Consider the following 22,933-nt stretch of genomic DNA (forward strand, 5'->3'; position numbering starts at 1 on the left):
TTATTGTGCCTTTTTTTTTACGTTTTCATTGCCTTTTTTGCCTGCCTATTTTAACTGTTATAAATGCCTAGTTATCAATATCACAATTTAGTGAATCTTTGTGATATAGTTGATCTCTTGAATGCCTTTCTGCATTGAAATGTCGCACACAACTTTTTGTTTCTTTAATTTAATTGTTTAGAGGTGGAGTGGGTCTTCCTTTTTCCAAACCTATGATGAATATTGATGAAACAGGCAACTAAACCAAGCTGGTTAAAACTATTCTGACTTAAAGTTATGAGGGCAAGTGAAAGCTCACTTAGCTATGCTTCAGCACCTCAGCTTTTGGCAACAAAATCTCGCGAATTTATACATTACATTAAAGATGTAATTTAGTGGCTTGCCTTATAATAAGAAAAAGACTTGTCATCGAGTTTTTTCTCAGTTAAAACACGATTTATGTTAATTTAAATATTCCCCCGAATTAAAATTTTTATATTGATAGTTTTGTATTTTTCACAGCATTTGTTTACAATTACCCCCTGTTTACAATTATCCTCATCTACCCTAATAATATCAACAATAATAAATGCCTCTGTTTTTTACTTAAAATCGAGCAGATTTTTTTCACTTTTTCCACTAAATTCTGGCCTGTTAAATCACACAGTCGTTTAGTGCCAGGATATTTCCCTAAAAATATATAATACAACACTTTTTGTATGATTTCTTCATAACATATGTATCATAAATGAGGCTTTCCTGTTCTAATGTATATTGCATTGCCAGAAACTAAACTGAACTGCACTGAATGAAAGTCAGTTATACATACAACATTAAAGCTCTAACTTGACGTCCCTTCAACCTGTATCATCTGTCCATATTACACAACACAAAACATTCCCACACTCGATTCAGGGGAAAATATATACTGTACACTATTTCCTCAGCAGTTGCGTTTGATCTACAGGTATAACAGTAAAAAGTTAACATTTACCTGAGCAAAACCTGATTCCTGGTGAATACTCTTAATATTTCTTGTTGCAAGGAGAAGAAGCCACTTAAGTCACTTTCTTGGTCTGGTACAGGCCGGTAGTCAGATCCAGTTTGGTAATATTTTGAAATAAAAAGGAGTCTAGAAAAGGAAAGTTTGTCAAGTGCAAAAAAAAAAAAAAAAAGTGTAAATGAGATTGAAGAATCAAGCGACAAGAATGAAGAACCAATGTATGTATTTCTTCACGAATGAAGGTGATAGTGGGGGAAGTAACACCAAAAAACGTGACTGTCAGTATATTATATAATTTATGCATATCATTGTCTCAGATGATTGTTGAGAAAATTGTATCCTGAACACCTGGAGCAAGTTTTATCATTCACATTGTGTAGTTGATTGAAATAACAAAAATGTTTAATGTTTTTTTAATTTTCATTGAATAGTTTTAACATTTTCGATTGTCTTTATATTTATATTGTTTAATTTTTTCTTTCCTTTATGACTAATTTAATTTTTTACATACCACACCAAAATAAAGCTTACTATTATTATTCGGAATTAAGACATTATAATTTTAAATAGTCTATAAATATAATAATTGCGATAAACTGCGAAATGAGATCCTAATAACGAAATATAAACATAACCGCGAATTAACACTATTATGTTGTTTACAGCAAATTTAAAATTCTGAATTTTTTTTTAATTATTCTGGCGTTTGGTTAACTGTTGTTCACTTCATTTACAGACCCAGGAATTGTTCTTTCAACAAATAGAAATCATAATAAAGCAAAGGAGATGGTGGCCTAAATTACTTTTTTTACTGTTGTGAAGGTACTATATTTTATGTTACATTTGTAAATAATTTTAAAAGTCAATTTAAATCTGGAAATGTAGACATTGTAGAAGCTTTCATGTTTCTAAAACTGAAAAACACAATGTTTGCTAACATTTCTACCTCTTAGGCTACCTGCAAACAGTACGGTTGCCTGTCTATTGCAGAATTTGAAAGATTTTTTTCAAGATACCATTTGATTGTGCAACAGACATTTTGGAATGTTGGAAAAGAATGTATTGCACATGCATCAGATTCTGTATAGCAATTACAGTATATTTAGGAAAGGAAAACATACTCGTATGATCATTAAATTCCGAGACTTGTTCCATAAATGGAAATAAAATTACCTGATTTAAATTTGGCTGCCATCCCCTGCGAAGTAGTCCCCTTGGACAACTATACACTGATCCCAGCCCATCTGCCACTCCTGGAATGCCTCTTAGAAATCACATTCTTGAAACCTGTCAAGCACCTTCTGCGATTCACATTGGATCTCCTCCACTTTGTCAAAACAGCGACCCTTTAACTTCAATTTCATCTTTGGAAACACAAAAAAGTCGCAGGGGGCTAAATGTGGTGAATATGGGGATGAGGAACGATGACCATCTTGTTCTGGGTGCAAAACTGGCGTGTTGCAAGAGCTCTGTGACCTGGCGCATTGTCATCATGGAGCATTCATTTGTCTGTCCAGAGTTGTGGTCGTTCTGTTCAAAATGGACGTGAGGATCATTTGAACCTCTCCAAATGACATGTTGATGATGTCGGCAATTTCTCTGATGGTGATGCATCGATCATCATGCACAATTTGTCGAATTATTTTGGCAGTGTTGCACGTGTGTGGTCGATCTGGCCTCTCATCGTCCTCCAGCGATGTTCTGCCATTTCTGAAACGCAAATGCCGCTCAAAAATCTCACTCAACTCACTACTTTAACATTCCATGAGTTTTGGTTGCCAATTTCCCGAAGATTTGATGTTGGCTCTCTGCTCCAGTATCGAGTCATCGTGATTTCACAAATACACGGATGCACGTGTGTAACACAGGTCTCAATGAAGATAGCACTTTCAAACTTTGTGTTGCGTCTCTTCAAGGACATCTAGAGTCACTGCTACACATGTGCGTGTAAATCACGTGATCCCTTCGCCCACAACAGACACAGTCTCGGAACTTAATGATCACAGTGTTATTTGACCACACTACTGGGACTAAAATATTCTGTAAATCAATCTGAGTTGTGGTATTGAAGTAAAATATAATATTGGCAAAAGTATAAAAAGTTAATTTATAATAATGATTCTTATGCTGTCACTGTAATAAAATATTTACAATAGTGCAGTCAATCATCTTTTTCTTGACCACAACACATCTTTACACCATAATCCAATTAACATTACTATCAACGAGAACAGAATAGAATAGAGTCGCTGTATGAATTTTATATTGAAGCTGCCAGTGTTTCACTGTAGCCATATTTTTTTTAGTAGGTTATTTTACGACGCTTTATCAACATCTTAGGTTATTTAGCGTCTGAATGAGATGAAGGTGATAATGCCGGTGAAATGAGTCCGGGGTCCAGCACCGAAAGTTACCCAGCATTTGCTCATATTGGGTTGAGGGAAACCCCTGGAAAAAACCTCAACCAGGTAACTTGCCCTGACCGGGAATGAAACCCGGGCCACCTGGTTGTAGCCATCTTGATCCAATCCATCATTGCATTTGTTCTTATGGTGTTGTTTCTAAAGTAATATTTTGATAAATTTAAATATTCAGACCAGTGTGATGTATGGCTGAGAAAATAAGGGGTCCATGTTACCTGGAATAACCTATCATTGGTATATAAGACAGACTAATGACATTATATAAGTAAATATCGGATGTTGTCATCTGTAGTTTATTAATATTTAAATGTAACTTATATTACAGCTTTCCAAAGTAACATGAGGTCAAAGCTGTTCTGACACCCCTTGTTGTCCTTGCTGCACAGTTTGTTCCACACTTCAGGGAGGAGAATATGGATTGCACGACATTATCATATGTATGTATCAGAAAGTGGGTGGTGCTGTCTATATTTGCAGCCTGATAGCCCAAAGGTTAGTTGTATGAGCATTAATCTAATAATTAACCATAATACTGGTATTTATATTCGCTACTGCGCATAAAGCAGGCATGTTATGTTACTTATATAAATTATTATTTTCAGGAAAGAAGACGAGTAAGACAGAAATATGTTGAAATGCTTCTCTCTCTATCTTTCTCTCTACTGTGACAGTTGTAGATAAGGCTGGACCTCCACTATGTAATTGGAAGCTGATACTGAAAATGAAATTCAGGTTCTGTCAAAGAAGAATAAGAAACTTAAGGAAATAATTGTTTTGTGTACAAAGAGAAGATTAAGACATTAAATGAGCGAGTGGTGAAATGAATGGGTGATTTGCAAGATGTATTGGAAACTTTGAAACATGAAATCTTGTTTGAATATGAGTTTTGTAATATGTTACGTTACATTTCAAAGACTTTTGTACTTCACCTCAAAAAACATATGAAAGCTTAATGATGAGAAGCTAAAGAAACAGTGGGATCAAAATCTGAACGCATTTAAAGTAAGAATTAATATTCTTTCCTCTAAATCATACAATTTTGTTAGAGAATAATTTAATATATGTCTTTTTTTCCTCGGAATCTATACATATGATACAGTATCGTAAATGCAGTTGGTTGTACAGATAAGTGAGATATTCAAATACTCTGCATAATATAAGTAAAAATGTTAATATTACGTGCAATCATGTGTTCTTTTCTATGTTCATTATGTTGTAGCTTATAGTTCTACCTTTAGAAATCATCCAATTTCTTAATAAAAATATAGCAGTGGACTCAACCAAGAACAAACGGTTTAATGACAATAAAAAAAAATAAGTAGTTTACTTATAGTCGCGACGCTGTTATTCCTGGCGTGACTCCTCCTCTTTGCTTACGTCTTAGGAAGTCAAGGCTCTATAAAGTCTAGGTAGATAGTATCGTTCACCATTTTTGTTCTTTCATTGCCGAGTTACCAGACGAGGGATCTATTTGCCACACCATTAAACATTATCATGTCGTAGCTCCTATGATAATAAATCAAACGCACTGTAATTCAGCAAATAATTGAGCGCAAATAATGTCCTCGTGTGCTTTCTGCGAACGCCAACGAAAGAGCCAAAATGGCAGGCGATTATATTAAGTATTTATCCAGCCTTACGAAATGCTTAACATCTTCATCAGCGAATCACAAGACGCACACGTTTAAATGTAGCTGACCTGCAATGTGATTGGCTGCCGGAAATTAGAGCGATGGGATTATAGTTTCGTGATGCAAAACATCGATTAATGAAGATGAACTTTCGTTTGTTTTCTTTCAGAAGTTAAATTTTGATTGTTACTCGATTACCATGAAAAGAAAAACATTTATGTTGCATAAAACTACAATAAGTGTATTTGACAAATGTATTATGCTGGGCTGGATTGTAACAAGATGGCAGTGTGCGCATTGGTGCTGGCTACAGCTGTCTAATGATGTGTAGTATGGATGGGGCCACTCTATTCTTATTCAGTACTCTTTGATTTTTATGATAGTGGAAAGGAATATTTATATTGAATTCGTACTCCAGTTTCAAAAGAATTATATTTTCCACAATTTCCATCAATCTCTGCCATAGGTATAAAATAATTTTCACTGACACCAATATTAAGAAACACAGATCATAAAAGTAATTTTCATAAATATCTGCCCCTAGCCAATTTTCAAATCTTAACTGTATTTCCTGCCATTTTATTTGGTAGTATAAAAATAATTGTTTAAGAACAATATGCATTTCCAGTTTTGAACTCTGTTTTACGCAAAATTCCGTCACTGATTTCTGTTCCTTTTTTTTTTTTTTTAATCGGAGTATTTTTGAGATGATATGATTTATTTTAGAAAACAAATTTATAGCCTATCTTGAAAACAGCTGAAGAAAAAATTTAATTCTGAAAGTGACAAGTGAATCAAAAGAAATTCTAGCAGTGTACAACATTATTTCAATAATAAGACATTTCTAACAGTGTACAATATTTCAATAATTTAATTGTGAAAAGTGACAAATAAATCAAAGAAATTTCTAACAGGGTACAATATTATTTCAATAGTAAGACATTTCTAGCAATATACAATATTATTTCAATTTTTCTGCATTATTAATATGAAGGTCATTCGAAAACCAAGCTCCGGTGAGCTGGTACAAGAAAACAAGGAAGAAGTTTACATTTATTATATACTGTTGTCACATCACAAGATGGCAGAGAAATATATTCTAGTGTGGGGGGGGGGGGGAAGCTGTGGAATACACTATGGTTAACAATACTATGCGCATGTGCCATGGCTTCCTCCCTGTCCCACCCAGAACATTTCTCTGTCATATCGTGGTGCAACAACTGTGAATATAATTTTTCACATACCGGTGCAGTAAAACCTCACTCAACCGAAATGGTCTCGAACAAAAAATACAGTAGGAATTCGATTATCCAGACTAAATGAGACCATGAGTCGTCCTGATAATCTAAAGTCAGGATAATCGAATTAAAAATTTTAAAACAATATAGCTAAGAATTTCAAAATGCTACAGAAACTTTACTGCAATACATGTACAGTACATGAACATTAATAAAATAAATGTACTGTACACCAAACTCTGCACCGCGAACTTCCTTCGTCACTGTCAAGTTTGCTCGCAAATGTCAGGAGAGATTCGGATTGTTTCTTAATGTCGGAAACCATGGAAGTTCCCACACTGTAAATTTCCAATAGTGACAACCGATTCGCCTTTCTTTAAACGATACAAAATCTCCAATTTGTCCTTGATCGTTAGCACAATTCTCTTCCGCTCTGAGTTCAACACTACATACACAGAACACTAAGCAAAGTGACTGTCACTAACAGACGATAACAGAACAACTGAGAATGCAGAGGCCGGCCAGCACTTGCCACAGAAGTAAACAAATGACTATCATCCCCTCTCCCTCTTATTTACGTAACACATCGGATAATTGATGACCTGGATAACTAATGTCCGGATAATCGAGTTTCTACTGTACAAAGATTTGTATTTTTTTTTTTAATCTGAGCACGTACTTTTCCTTTTAGAAAAAACTCTCTAAAATTTTATGGTGTCTTATGTTCCGAAGGTCTGCCAATGAAAAAGTTACCATCTTGTTCTCACACAAAAGCAAGGCTACAAATAAGGGTGCTGTTTAAGAAATACAGTAGGTACAGAAATATACTTTCCACAGCCTCAGTTCGAGTATATGTTGGTCCCGTCAAGAGAAAGTTATTCTTTGTTTACATTTTGTTCCACCTACCCCTTATCCTAAAAATTTTGCAACCAGTTAGTGCTGAACGAGAGGTGACAACTGATTGTGTGTGTATTCACTTCTATGATGCTGTACGAATTAACCTGTTATTAGTGCATCATCTGTTCGGGAAGATTTTTTTTAGTTGACATTTAACGACGCTGTATCAACTACTAGGTTATTTAGCGTCGATGAGATTGGTGATAGCGAGATGAGGCCGAGGATTCGCCATAGGGTATTCACCTTATGGTTGGGAAAAACCTCGGAAAAAACTCAACCAGGTAATCAGCCCAAGCAGGGATCGAATCCGCACCCGAACGCAACTTCAGACCAGCAGGCAAGCGCCTTAACCGACTGAGTTAAGCCGGTGGCTTTGCAAAGATGAAAGTGTGATCGGGGACACCAATTCAAGGCCAACAAGGAGCTGATGGTCAGCATTACTAATTGGTTGAACCCTACAAGTGTGCTGCGACCTTCAGCTTACAAAATCAAATAATAATACGAATTTCACAGTTTGCAGGAGCTTTGATGGCGGTGGCCATGTTTTCATGATGAAATGCCTTGACAAAAGGGGTGGAAATAGTGTAGTTATGTGAAAATTATATGCATACAGCAATTGTTTCTCCTTCTTTCTTGCTTTCTTTTAGCAGCTCAATGGAGACTGATATCTGGATGACCTTCGTATTTCTTCTTTGAAATTCTTCTACTATTGCTGAGAAAAATATCTATATAGGATATGTTAAATTAAGTAATACTACTTATTTATTGCACAAGTAATGCAGCTTTAATCCAATGAAGAATATACAATATGATTCAGAACTGCCAAACTAAATGATATTTTAATCATATCTCAAACACGCGAGTTTTGTTTGTTGTGTTTCTTTTGTGCTTATCTACAGTGTGTTTCGCCAGTCTATAATGGATTAAACACCAACCACTTACATTCAGCTCTGTTTCAATAAACGCACAACAGGAGTACATAACTCAGTTCTAGTCCGACTGTGGTTGAATGCAGTTTTATTTCTCTCATTTGTTGAGTGGCAATGATCAATAAATATTCATTGAGAGAATGTATATACATATACAAGACGTACATAAAAATAAATTGTGTGGCAAAAGAAGACAAATATTTAGAAATAAAATTTCTAACACGCAGATTCCGTACAGAAATACAATATTAAATTTAGTTGACACATTTAACAAAACAGGTTCTTTGAATGACCGAAAAATCAGATAAAGATATCATACCCTTGCTAACCATTAACTTGATTTAACAGGAGCTGCCTTGGAGACAAGTACCACAGGAAACAGGAATTTCTAAAGCATTTAAAAAACAGGGAACATGGAATTCTAGAAACTCAGGAATTACAACCCCAAGATTGCGCGATTGTAGATTTAATCTTGTAACTGGATGTTCAATTTATTTTTAAGTCGCAGGTTTGATTTCCAATAGGGTCATGAATTTTTCAATTGAGCTAATCTTTCCGGCCACACTATGGCCCTGCGGTCTACTCAGTCTCTAATAAATATTTTTTTGGGGATAAAGGTGGCGGGCACATAGGGCTGACATCCCGCCTGCCATTAAATGCCGATTGTCTGTAAAGGTGGGAGCCTTAACCACTCACCACCCTCTGAGCCGATTTGACCTGTCATGGGGTTGACTACCTTAATTTTTAAAATCAGTGTTGAGTATCCCGTATTTTTTTCTGATGTTTCTGGGAACCCTAAATATAAACAAAACATGTTGCAACAGTTTATGAGAAAGGACTGGTCATGTAAAGATGGAAAGAAATGAACAAATACAAAGAGAGAGAGAAAAGAAAGGAATGAGAAAAGAAAGAGAGGAAGGTTTATAGACAGACATAGGTACATAGATAGACAAACAGGAAGACAGACAGATAAAGATATGCACAATATGTAAGAAACGAGTGTTTTCATTTTACGAGGAAACTAGATTACAGCGGTATCTCAGTGTACACTTTTCTGTTCGTCATGCTTGTACCAGTGGGGAGCGTATTTTGTTACTACCGGCAAATTAAGACATTTAATAAACTATTGGAATGTTTTGTAGAACTGACTTTCTACACTCCGGTCAGGAGAGCAGGAAGTTGGCCAGCGGCGGAATGATACAAAGTTTCCTCATAAAATGAGAGCACTGTACTTCGGACACAGGGACTATGAAAACATGTACTATACTAAAAGCCAGGTTATGAACCGACTAAACTGGATGCAACATTCTGTTGCTCTCTTTCTGAGCTCTATTGCCACATAGTGGCGCGAGATTCAAAGCATGTTCAGTGTTTGTCACCGACATGTTTAAAATAACTACTGTCTATAGTTCTCGATTAACACTATCAACAATATTAGTAATTAAAATTACGGTTTTTAGGAAAGCACGAGCTAATGACGCTGGTACGAAATGCGACTCGTAATGCACGTGGTACTGCAAATGAACTCAGAAGTTTGGCTACACTGTCTCCGTGATTCCGTTGCCAGATTTTCATTAGCAGACGACATTTTCACGTGAGGTCCAATGAAAAGCTCCGTTCTCTTCCCCCCTCCACCCCACCATACTCAACGTGTCATCGCTGCACAGGCTACCCCTCTAACCCGCACTTTCCTCTCGCCCTGCCAACTACTTCCTGTTTAGTCGGTTCATAACCTGGCTTTTAGTATAGTAGTAATAATAATTTATTTAATGATGCTGTCAGCTATAAAAGTTATTCACCATCGAAATTCAAGGTGGGTGAGAAACAGCCTACAAATTTTACCTGGAGCCCTCTATTAGGGACAGGATTCTTTTTAGATGCCATAAATCTATGACGCAGGGCTCACAGTTTTACTTCCCTCCAAGATGATAACATGTTCAGGATTTTACTGCCCGTTTTCACCTTTGACTGAGTCTGAACCCAAAAACCTCAGCTCCAACAGTCACAACGGTAGCCACAAGACCATCTAGGATGACGAAATCTTGCAATACAGTTTACTGTAGATCACAATACCTTCTCTATACCTCTTAAAATAAAGAAGAAATAAGAATATATGCACTGGTTTGTGCAGATTGTAAAGATTGCAATAAAATAAATACTATATGACTAGTCAAATGAAAACATATTATATTCTAGAACAGCGTTACTGAAACTATGATGGACGAATTAGTCACTATACAGCACGGAACAGTTAAGTGAAGAAAAGGCAGGCCTGCAGCATAAACTATAGCAAGGCCGGTCTGCAATGTTGTTGAGCTCGACTACCGCATCTCACTGGAGGACTCCTTACACCTAAAAACTTATAAGGGTCGGGGTTTGCTTTTTAGCTGATAGAAATGTTTATGCCAATGGTGCAAGTTCCAAGATGAGTACAGAGTTATCTGCTATCTTGTTTCAACATCAAGGGCGTCCACAGGGGGTAGCCATGGTAACAATTGCTACCACTGACAAGCAAACGATCTGATGGGGGCAGATAAAAAAGTTTAATTTTTTTCTTCCACCATGTCAATAACGTCAAAAGAAGTGCTTATACAAATTTTGGCCACTCGACCGCAATTACGAGGCCGTCCAGAAAGTGATTTTCCCTGGGCCCGTTTATAGAAAAAAGCACAATTGCATGGAAATATTTATTGAAAGAGATACAGGAATTGTTGCGCTATTTGTCAACATATTCCCCACTGGAATTGAGACATTTGTCATACCATGGGATTAATTTTTGTGTCGTAGAAGTCAGCCACCTCAGATCGGAACCAGAGTTTGACTGCGTCTGCACCTCTCTTTGTCGATCCCATGATATGAGAAATATCTCAATTGCGATGGAAAATAAGTTGAAAAATATCTCAACAATTGCTGTGTCTATTCCAATAAATCTGTCCTATGAAATTGTGCTTTTTTCCGTTAACGTCTCTTGGAGAACTTATTTTTTTACGGCCCTCACAATTGCGGTCGAGTGGCCAAAATTTGTATATGCACTTCTTTTGACATTATTAAACATGGTGGAAGAAAAATATTTAACCTTTTTATCTGCCCCCATCAGAACGTTTGCTTGTGAGATTATTTTTTATGCGTTTTTTTTTCTCTACATGCACGATACATGTTTTCTCAAACCCTTGGTAAACAATTCAACAAAAACGAGTGCTCTGAACTATGAATGCGTGCATAAGGTAATTTAGATTTCAGAACTGGCTATTTTTCATGTTCAATTTTCTCTCTCCTCGCCCATCCATTTCCTATAATTTTCTAGCCATCTTGCTACCACTGAGATTGGATCCTGCGAGCGCCCTTGTTCAACAACATAACAGTGACAGCTTTTAAGGCTCGCTATAAACAAAACAGAATTATACATTGCACCATGTCTCTAAATGTGCTTTCTTTATATAACAAATAGTATGTCAATTAAATTCTTAGAAAATTATATTAAAGGTTCATTTCAACAACAGTCAGGAACCGTCTGTAACTATCGTGAGCATGTGCAGTACAGAAAAAGCGTTCCAACACACTTCAAATCAGTTCTGAACCGGAAACATGTACTGTAGTTGGGCGTTCCAACAAACTTTTGACACAGGTCCAGAACGGTTAGAAGTATTAGCGGATTGAGGCATGTACTGATGAGTACACAAGATGCACATGCGCATAAGCTCATCAACATCTCCTGGATACTGAAGAAAAACATGATCGACTGTTCACATCAGTGAGATTAAGATGAAATGTGATAGTGTAGACCAGTAGTGTCAGAGTTGTAAGCTCCAAAACCGGTTGTGGAGCTACAGATGTGCAGTCGGAGAGTGAACTTGCTTATGTCTGTGGAAGCACCGAAGCACGCAACGAGTTATAGTGGAGCACTCCACTCAGTTTAGACTGTGTCTGACAACGCTGGTGTAGACGAATAATAAAACTAGAGATTTAATTTAAATTTTCGCCAAAAAGAAAGAGAATGAAAATTATTTGAGTACTGAAATAGTTAATTACAATTTCAACATGCAACTTCGATTTGAAGTATAATAAATAACGTACATAAATTAGTAATTAAAAAAATAACTATTTTTGGATGAGAGTCCCCCAGTACACGACATTGAATTAGCAGAATTCTTGTCTTCCAAATTTTTTTTGTCATCTTTTTATAGAAAATTATCGAAATTCTATTTTCTGTAATTATAATTAGCTGCGAAACGATAATAATTAAGAATCCCATTCTTAGCAAAGATGATCACAGTTATAGCATCTCTGGATTTAGTACATAATGATCCGTAAAAGTGTTCCAACAGCGTCCAGTCCAGTTTCAATCCCATAGCCTCTCGTCTCAACTAGAGCATGTGCATAAGATGGTACAGGAACTGTACATTAACTGATCCATGAACCACTTGTTGGAACGAACCTTTAAGATCAAAAGTAAAATCGAACATCATGATCAAGTATAAAATATAGTTTTGTTAATTATATAGTGTGACTTGGTTCTTCATACATTGCATGTGATTTATATACTTTGAAGCTGCACAGATCACTGCTAAAATGTATTTCTAACGATAATTTTAAAACAAAATATATATGAGAGCTTTTAAGGACTGATTAAAGAAACTGTATTATACCAGTAGAATTTGAAAAATTATTTAAACATAATGCTCTCTTTCAAAAAGTTTTAGTAATGCTGCTCTAGAAATTTGCCTCTGCACTATTTTTGTACATGCACTTAAATATTATTTTTTATGCTCGACCATGCCGAAATGTAGCAATTATACACCTGGTAGCAGTCCTTTAATGCATGTCATTAAAGTATACCTATTCATTAAAGTTCTGGTTTTCGATTATTCTCGGATATGCAATCGAAAGACAACTATCAAAACGTCACACAGGCTGGAAATCCAATACTGTCGCAGAAGGTTATGTTCTGTTACTATAATAATTAGCGTTAATTGTAAATAATATTCAAATAAATTCAATTTGTCATCTCGTTTTTCAATGTCGAATTCAATTTCAAGGTTATATCAAGTTTAACTCTCTAGATTATATCAAGGTCGTCGACATTCGTTGACCGGAAAAAATCAATACTTTCGCATCTGCGCACATCTCACAATTTACGAGATTGCACAAGGTCAGTTCACTCCCCAGTCACATAAGAATAACATGAATACTTGCGAATAATTTCAAGTTAGAAATATGGTCGAGCATAAAAAGTAGTATGAAACTTGCCTATAATGGTAATAAAGACGCTAGTATGAAAATTATGAAACTCGCTTGTGCTCATTTCATAAACATCCTCGCGTCTTAATTACTATCATTATAGGCTCGTTGCATAATGTACTATTATAAAACATATTTAATTTACAGTGGACATCGTGTAAACAGCTTATAACCAGACACACGTATTAAGAAGTAAGTTTATAAGACAGGATAATATATTCTCGAAAACTTATGTCCAACTTAACCCCATTTTTATACTAAATACTACAAAGATCTGACTAACCTGAAGCAAATGTCTGATTGTCTGTTTCTGGTTCTTCTTCAGTTTCAAGTTCACGAACTGTTTCAAATGAAGAACTTAAAACTTCAGGTATTTCGCTCTCTGCAAATGAAAATCCACTTTCAACTTCGTGATTGCTAGACTGTGCTTGCTCTTCAGCACATTCTAGAGGCAAAGTCCTCGATGTGTCACTTGAAGTTCCAGGCACAGCTACAGAATCAAGCATTCCAACTGACACTCCCTTTTCAACGTCACATTTCCTTGATAATGTTCGTTCTACAGGGCATTCTCGAAGCAATGGCCTCAAGTCATCACTTGGAATCCCAGGTAGGTCAGCAGATTCAAATCCTTCATTTTCAGCTTCAGAGTGGCTTGACAGTTCTTCAAGACGATCATTAGATAATGATTTCAACTTACCACTACAAGTTCCAGTTAAATCAGGAGAATAAAACTCTTCAGTTGATACTTCACTTGACACTGTTTTTTCTTCAGGATGTTCATGAAGCAATATACTCTGCTCTTCACGTGGAACTACAGGAAGGCCAGAAGATCCACATTCTCCATCTGACAATTTAACTTCAGTTCTAGGTTTGCTTGACCCTGATTGTTCTTCAGATGGTTTATGAGGCAATGACTTCAATTTATCACATAGAAGTTCAGTGGATTTCAATTTTTCAAATGATACGTCACTTTTAGATCCACACTCGCTTGTCAGTGCTTGCTGTTCAGGGCATGTATGAGGCAATGACCAAAAGTTATCACTTGGACTTCCAACAGATTCATACTCTCCCGATGACAGTTCACTTTCGACCTCACACTTAAGTGATAGACTTTCTCTTTCAGGATTGTCATGGGATAATGACTTCAACTTATCACTATTTACTATTTCAGGTACATCAGCAGATTCAGTCTCTCTAACTGACACTTCTTTCACAGCTTCGCAGTTGCTTGACTGAGCTTGTTTTTCAGGTTGCTCAAGCAATGGCCTCAACTTATATGCAGATTCAAACTCTTCACCTGATAGTTTACTTGGCAGTTCTCTAGGACATGCTTGAGATAACGCACTTGTTTGATCACTTCTACCCCCACATTCGCTTTGTAGCGCTTGTCCAGAACATGACAGTGCACTAGCTTTATCACCTGAAACTACATGTGGATTAGCAGATTCAAACTCTTCACCTGATAGTTTACTTGACAGTTCTCTAGGACATGCTTGAGACAATGCACTCATTTGATCACTTCCACCCCCACATTCGCTTTGTAGTGCTTGTCCTGAACACGCTGCAGACAGTGCACTAACTGAAACTACATGTGGAATAGCAGATTCAAACTCTGCATCTGACTCTTCATTTTCAACACTGCTCGACAGTTTTTGTGTTTCAGACTTTGCTTGAGACAATGCAAAGGTCTGAAATTCATGAACCCCAACAGGCCCTCCGTTTCCACTGCCGCTGGACTGAGTGCTAGTGAAGTGCTGTGTTCCTTTATTTCTAACACATACTTCAAAATCTGAGTAAGTTTCAGTAATTTCATCAGAGGATTTCTCTCTATGGCCTGCTGAAGAATGTTGTGAGCCTTGATGTTCAGAACCTTCTTCAAGACTAAGAAACGTCTCACACACTTTATCATTACTCTCTTGCTCAACCGTATTCAATTCCTTTTTCAAAACTGTCAGTGATGTATGTTCACTCCTAATGCAAGACACACTTTCATCACCTTCTTCATTTACACTGGTTGTTGGATTATCTGCCTGCCTGCAAACTGGTGCAACACGGGCAATGGGCGCAAGATGTGTGTGTGTTGGATGACTGTTATATGTTGACCAATCAGAATATGGTAAATTCTGACAGTTATTTTCAAGTGGAACATTTTGACTTTCAACCTGCACGAAGCCAGGTTGATTTTCTTGTTGGTTTGTTGAGATTGGTTTCTTCTCTTGCTGCTTCCTTGAATTTGATTGGTTTTCTTGCTGGATCTCTAAAACTGGTTGACTGTTATGCTGGTTTCTTGAGACCATTTCATTCTCACAGTGATTTCTCAAGATGGATTGATTCCCTTGTTGATTTCTGGATTCTGAAGTTGGAACATCATCCTGCATATCATTTTCTTCCCTTCTTAACATTTCTCTAGGTAGTATTTTATAAGGGCTATCATCCTTTGTACGGCTTGGGAAATTATTCATGCCCTGCTCTGTCTCACAAGCTTTATTTTGTTTTGTAACAAGAGAAACAGTTGCTCCATCATGAGAACCAGCATTCAAGGCATTCAACACTACTGACTTGGAGCTGTCTGTCATTTGTTCTCTTACAATTCGAGTTTCTGATAAGTTTCTTATTGCATGATCTATAGTATCATCAAAATGAGGAAGTCTACTACTGCATGATGGTGCATCATTAGAGTGAAGATTTGTAACTAGCTGCTTCTTCTTACTGTTTACATTAAACATATTTAGTTTCTGTGAAAAAATATCTCTTCTTTCAACATTATCCTCTTCTTGTGTAACACTGAGGGAACTCTCTGGCATGCAGTGTTTTCTTATCACCTCTCTCTCTATATCTTTCATTACTTTAATGAAGTCCCTACTGTTGGTTATAGTAATGAGAGTTCCAGGTGGAGAGAGAGGTAGTGTTGTACTTCGAGATGCCTTCTGTGGAGAAGATGCACTCTCTGGCAGTTGTGGAAGAGAAATGCTACGTTGTACTTTTTTTGGAGATTTAATTGACGTCTGTTGTTTGTTAGTGCCACTACTTGACTTAGTAAGTTGTTCATTCTGCTTTTCAGCTACTACTGATGCACAATCTTGGTTTTTGCTCTGCTTTTCAGCCACTACAGATGCACAATCTTTATTTCTGACCTGCTTGTCAGCTACTACTGATACACAATCTTGGTTTTTGCTCTGCTTTTCAGCTACTACAGATGCACAATCTTTATTTCTGACCTGCTTGTCAGCTACTACAGATGCACAATCTCGATTTCTGACCTGCTTTTCAGCTACTACTGATGCACAATCTTGGTTTTTGCTCTGCTTTTCAGCTACTGCAGATGCACAATCATTATTTCTGACTTGCTTGTCAGCTACCACTGATGCACAATCTTGGTTTTTACTCTGCTTTTCAGTTACTACTGATGCAAAATCTTGATTTCTGACCTGCTTTTCAGCTATTACTGATACGAAATCTTGGTCTCTCCCCTGTTTAGCAGCTGCTACTGATGCATTATCTTGGTTCCTGCTTACTCCTAATGCAGAAACAGAGTTGTTCCTTTCTCTGATATTCCCAGTAGGTAGTGAAGTAGCAGTACGTAATTTCTTAGGTAATGGTGGTGATGCTGTTAAGACAGATTTCTCTCTTTCACTAACATTCTGGTTTCCCACAGAGGTAGATCTTTCTTTTAATGGTAAAGATGGTGTGGATATGCTACGTTTCTTTGGTCGCATATTGCATTTGGACGTATCTTTTCTTACTGATGAAGACAATTCATACTCATTCTCAGTACTTTTATCATTAGATTTTGAAGTTGCACTACCAGTCTTTTGATCTTTATTTAAATTTGAATTACTTCTCTTTCGAATTCTTAATCCTGTTTCTTTATCTCTCTCTCGCACCCTCTTCAGATGTGGTTCCTTAATACTTGAAAGCCATTGGGGTTGACTCTCCTTTTGAGAAGGAAGAGCTGATTCAGTGTCGTCAATTATCGTTACTTCATCTGATTCAGTGTCGTCAATTATTAATACTTCATCTGAAATCACACTATCATCTGAGGTCTTCATTACTTTGTGCTTGGTTTTAGAATTTTCATCCTCGTTTGGTGCAGGTCTCTTCTCTGAAATATTTCTGATTCTTTTCAAAGGAGATAGCCTTGAGTCCATGGTCTCTCTTTCATTATCAGTGGCACTCCCGATCAAATCTTCGGAAAAATCACCTTGAAGCATCTCTTTCACCAATTGTCTACCATAACCTTCAGGTTTTTCAGATTCATTTTGCGATTTCAACTTCTCTTTTTGTCTGAAAAAAAATAAAAGAAAAAAAAATCATTATAAGATACTTCAAAAGTCAAGTATATTGTTACAGATGGAAAGAATCAAGATCTAATTATAAAGATAAGGAAGTTATCAAAGCCTATGAAGAATATAATTACTGTATTTTGGTGTTACAATTACTAATTATGAAAGAAATTATACAGAACTTAGAAAATGCATAAAGAAGGGAAAAACTGCTATATTACATCTCAATGGGGTCCTATGGGATAAACAGATTAAAAAAAGACAAAAATTAGAATCTACAACTGTATAGTAAAAAATGCAGCTTTAAGTGGATAAGAAATTTGGAAATTAATCAGTGTTTACACAAACTATTGGCAATGGAAATGGACTATTGGCGACAATCAGCTCGAATATAACGAAAAGATAGGGTTTGGAATACTATTGTCAGAGAAAAAAGGCAGGTTAAAAATTATATTTTGGAAGATATGACAACAAAAACTAATAAGATATTAATATTTAAGGCGAATGAGTGAGAAGAGATTGCCTAAAACTGCATTTGATTGGATTCCGTCAAGAAGATCTAGAGCGACATAGATGAATGCAATTATAGAAACTAGCAAAAACAGATAACTAAGAGAAGATCAGTGAATGGATAGAACAGAGTGGTCTTTAGCAGTTCCAGCCTAAATTTTAGTCGTGAAAATTCAGGAGAGGATTACTTCTTCATGACCTGGCCGAGAATCGAACCCGATCTGCCTGGATGGAAGACCAGTGAACTAGCACTTCAACCACAGACACAGCACCCTAAAACTTACTATGACCCTGAATATTAACTACTAACTTATGTGAAGAAAAATCGACACACCATGTGATTCTTTGGTAAAAATTATGACACTTTTTCATTTACACGAATTTCCAATCTTGCATATTTTTTATTCAGAAATATCAATTAAAATTGAGAACATGGTAACATTGCAAATATCCTTTACTTAGCATACTTTAGTGATGCCATTTATGTGAACAATTAAAAGTTTTGCCTTATAAAAACAAAATCCCAAGTTCAATTCCCCAAATTTCTTTTTTGCTTATACTTTTTAACTTAATTTCTTGTGAAGTTATTAGTTAATGGATAGGTGGATAGCCTACAATAGACGAACATTGCGAGCTCTAAATTTAATAATGACAAAAACAATAACAACAGTAATATGCTTGGAAAAACTCTATGTCACTGACTTAAAGCTCGTGAGGAACAAAGCCAATGGGTGATTTCAGTTATGCAATCCTGAATTTGTGTCAATTGTTCTGTGTGAGTGCTGTGCACAAATAGGGATTATTTTCTGGGCGAAACTCGTATACCGATCATTCAAATGGTTATGTTGCGTTTCAGTTTTCCACACCTCTTTTTGCTGGCCCCTCTGTAAAAGTTAGTTAGTGGCTGAACTGTTAGACTTTTCTCTGAAAATATTTGCTGTATGGAATTAGATGTCTACATAATATTATAAAACTATTTTAAATAATTTAAAGAAAAGGGTTCTGTTAACTGTCACGTGATTTCCTCCATTTCAATGACTCTGCGACATAACCTTTTGGACAAACAGTGTACATAAAATGTTCCAGAATATTCTGTGTTCATTTCAAGAGTTATTATCTTTATACATTCTACAATTTATTACTAGAAGTATAATTCCCACTTCAAAATTGAAGTAATACTAAATCAAAAACAAGTGTATGAATCATTTGTTAGTCAACTGTGAAGAAGAAACTGTGCTTGGAATGTGTATGTGTTAAATGTGTTTATACAGAGAATGAAGAAAAATTGCAAAGAAGAAACTGTGCTTGGAACGTGTGTGTGTTGAATGTGTTTATACAGAGAATGAAGAAAAATTGCAGAGACATACACCACCACGCATATTTGCATATTTTGATGCAAAAGTCTATGTTAGAGATGCAAGAAAGAAAAATACTAAAGTTTTGACAGGAAAGGTTTACTCTGACGTCACTCATGGTACCATGGAAAAATATTAAGAATCTCCAGTAAACCATGAAACCATAAATGTAAAATGAACTTCTAGGAAAAAAATATATAATAAATTCTCCAAAAATGCAACACTGAAGGCACAATTTCCCCCACCCCGACACTTGTTATTAATTATAATACTCGAGAGGTCCACAATCCAATACTAGACAAATGGACCATTTCTCTAGTAATTCCTCCTGAACCTCTCGCATGTTATGTTGGCAATTAGTAATAAGTGGGGAGGGTGCCTACGACAGTGAACCTATTAGAATACTGGCCTACAGGCAAGTATCAAACGATTTTTATGTTTAAAGTATTTGTGGCTGTAAACTAAAATCGAGTGTTTATCATTTCATACACAGTGAAGCAAAGGAAAAATTATGCCTTCTTTAATGTAGGTTTTCTGGAGAATTTCCTTAATAGAACATACCTATCATCCTGAGACAGCAAATAACGGAAGTCTTCTCTATCCATCATAGCAATCCGTCACGCAATTTGGAATCACACTTTCTAACTTCGTTTATTTTTTTCACGCTAAACAGTAAATTCAACTAAACAATTCTCCTCACATCGGAACTCTAATAGATAGTACATCCTTTAAAATCGCAATGGCTTTACGTCTTGGTTGTAAATTCTGCCAGCCACGCCAATGTATTTGCGGAGGAATTGCTGATATTTACAGCCATCATGCACTCAGCTGTGCGAGGAGCAAGGGTCGCATTCCCAGACATACATCACTCAATGATATCATTAAAAGATCTCTGACCTCTTTTGGAACCACCAGGTACAGACGTGGACAAATTATTAACAAAATTGACGATTTTTATGATAATTCTGTTTACAAAATTTGACTTTTCAATTTAGACTACAGTTGACAATTTTGCATATTTCCATCATTACAGTAGACAGAAATATGCAAAAATGTCAACTGTAGTTTAAATTGAAGAGTCAAGTTTTGTAAAAATATATAATAAAAATCTTCAATTTAGCTAATAATTTATAAATTAGCAAAAATGTCAACTGGATTGACGAGCCAAATTTTGTAAAAATATAAAACAAAAATCTTCAGTTTTGCTAATAATTTGGAAATATCCAAAATGTCAACTGTAGTCCAAATTGAAGAATCGAATTTTGTAAAAATATACAATAAAAACCTTCAGTTTTGCTAATAATTTGTAAATATGCAAAAATATCAAATGTAGTCCAAATTAGAGAGTTAAATTTTGAAAAATATACAATACAAATCTCCAATTTGGCTAATTATTTGAAAATACACAAAAATGTCAACTGTAGTCTAAATTGAAGAATCATATTTTGTAAAAATATATAATAAAAATCTTCAATTTTGCTAATAATTTGTCCACGTCTGTATTAGTCGCGCGGATGGTAAACGACCCGATGGTCTCACCTTAATTCCATGGTCTAGAGGAAAATCTTTAATTTGGGACTGCACTTGCGTTGACACTCTAGCTCCAACTCACTTGCTGAATACCTCCTGCTGCTGAATTAGCCATGAAGAAAAAAGTCAATAAATATGCACATCTTTTAGACAATTATATCTTCATCCCCTTTGCTGTGGACCTTCGGTCCTTGGAGTCATGACGCTTAAGTTTTGGTATCTCAAATCGGCCAAATTTTGATCTCCATTACTGGTGATCGCGGTTGTACTAATTATTTGGGTCAATGCTTAAGTATAGGTTTTCACGCGGTAATGCAATGTACGTGTTACGTACTCTTCTCGTATCCAGCCCTTTGGACGAACTCTTCCTTCTTTAAAATCTATTAAGTATTCTGTGTGCGTAAGTTTATTTACTATAAATGAAATAATACTATAAATATATGAAGTAGAACATATTGTTATCTAAAAGTTATTTGTTTAATATTAATCTTATTATTTTAAGATAACTAAACAACTTATCCGTTTTCAATGTCTTTTTTTTAAGTAGAGTACTGGTACATATTTTGAAAATAGTTGATTTTCAATGCAAGCAACTGACAATAGCATTATATCTTCTCATTTCGAACTAATTAATTAGGCCTAACACTTTCGTAAATCATTCCCATTTCCAATTTGTGCACCTCTTTCTATTCTCTATCCAAGAATTAGAACAGCCTATCGCCCTCATTCAATTACGCACATACAGCAACCTTTCCGTTACTAACTTACTACTCTGCAAGCCAGCTGTTTCAACAATCACAAGACGCGAACAGATAAATCATTCTAACGAATTCATTAAACACTTGTGAAAATATATCTATATCCTGAATTACCGATATCAACATCTGCAACATTCGCAAAAAGTTCACATTAAAATCTTAATAAGTAAATAAACGTAATCAAAGCAAGCCAAAATAATCCCTCTTTGAGTACAAGCACGTGATGTTTTCAACTGGGGTTATCAACGAATGAAAATGAATATCGTATTTCAGCATAAAAGAATTCATGTAAATAAGAGGGAAAATTTTAGAACATGGATTGCACCTGCCAAATTATGTCTTAAAATACTAAAAAGAGCAGATTTATCTGCGTTTGTCGAATGCGCATCATTATATTTACGAAAAGGCACTTTTCAGTGCCAATAATTTATTTTGTGTGCACAAGGTTGCAATTTTGAAGTAAGAGGGAAAGGGTGCAATCCATGTTCTGGAGTTTATCCTATTTCTGTCATTGTGTGTAAACAGGTGAATTACTGGGCCTAATACGCAAAAACGTATAACACGTGTGTCAGTCATGGTTTCACATAACCCTATGACTTCCCCTCAGTGTCACCAACTCCATTCTTAAAAACCCGCTATAAAAATAGTGCAGAAACCGCTCAACTGTCAATGTAAAACAAGATTATTTTGCCGTTGTTGTCAATGTAAAACAGGATTATTTTGCCGCTATAAGTGCTAAAAAAATACACCCGCTAAATTCCTGTATCAGCAATATAAATTTCATAAATTTTACCCGCTAAACTAACACTGAAAAACGCTAAATCTCGCGGGGAAAACCGTTGAATTGGCTACACTGCTTCCTCTACACGCGTGTTTTTATCGCCCTCCACAGACCCCTACATTGTCACGCCAAGATCTATCAGTAGAGAGTACTTGGCAGCGTTGCCAAATCAAAAATTTGGCAGATTTGAATTCCTTAAGAAAAGATTATCCCTGTCGGCCGACAACCGAAAACCTGGTAGACTTTTACATTGCTTAATTGACTCCAGTATTTTAAGCAGTGAAATTATTAATTAGAAACGTTATTCCACAAGTAAAATTACACAGCTTAAAAGGAACTAAAAAAGTTAAATGAACTGCATGATGAATGCGAGATAAC

At 35.9% G+C, this 22,933-nt stretch overlaps 1 protein-coding gene across 2 annotated transcripts in view; it reads right to left on the minus strand.

Moving 5' to 3' along the window:
• The window catches only part of LOC138702972 (uncharacterized), a 100,973-nt gene that overhangs the window by 18,675 nt on the left and 59,365 nt on the right, over positions 1-22,933 (minus strand). Inside the window, exons 11-12 of one of the 2 annotated variants that reach the window (XR_011332929.1) lie at positions 13,622-17,622; positions 974-1,111 (exon numbers count right to left, since the gene is read on the minus strand). Coding sequence is in view for 1 of the 2 variants with exons in the window: in XM_069830412.1 (XP_069686513.1) it covers positions 13,622-17,622 (4,001 nt within the window). In the remaining variant the exon portion in view is untranslated. The remainder of the gene's footprint in view (positions 1-973; positions 1,112-13,621; positions 17,623-22,933) is intronic. The other variant, XM_069830412.1, reaches the window with a different exon arrangement.

Source organism: Periplaneta americana, chromosome 7 (assembly GCF_040183065.1).
Source record: "Periplaneta americana isolate PAMFEO1 chromosome 7, P.americana_PAMFEO1_priV1, whole genome shotgun sequence".
Lineage (NCBI taxonomy): Eukaryota > Metazoa > Arthropoda > Insecta > Blattodea > Blattidae > Periplaneta > Periplaneta americana.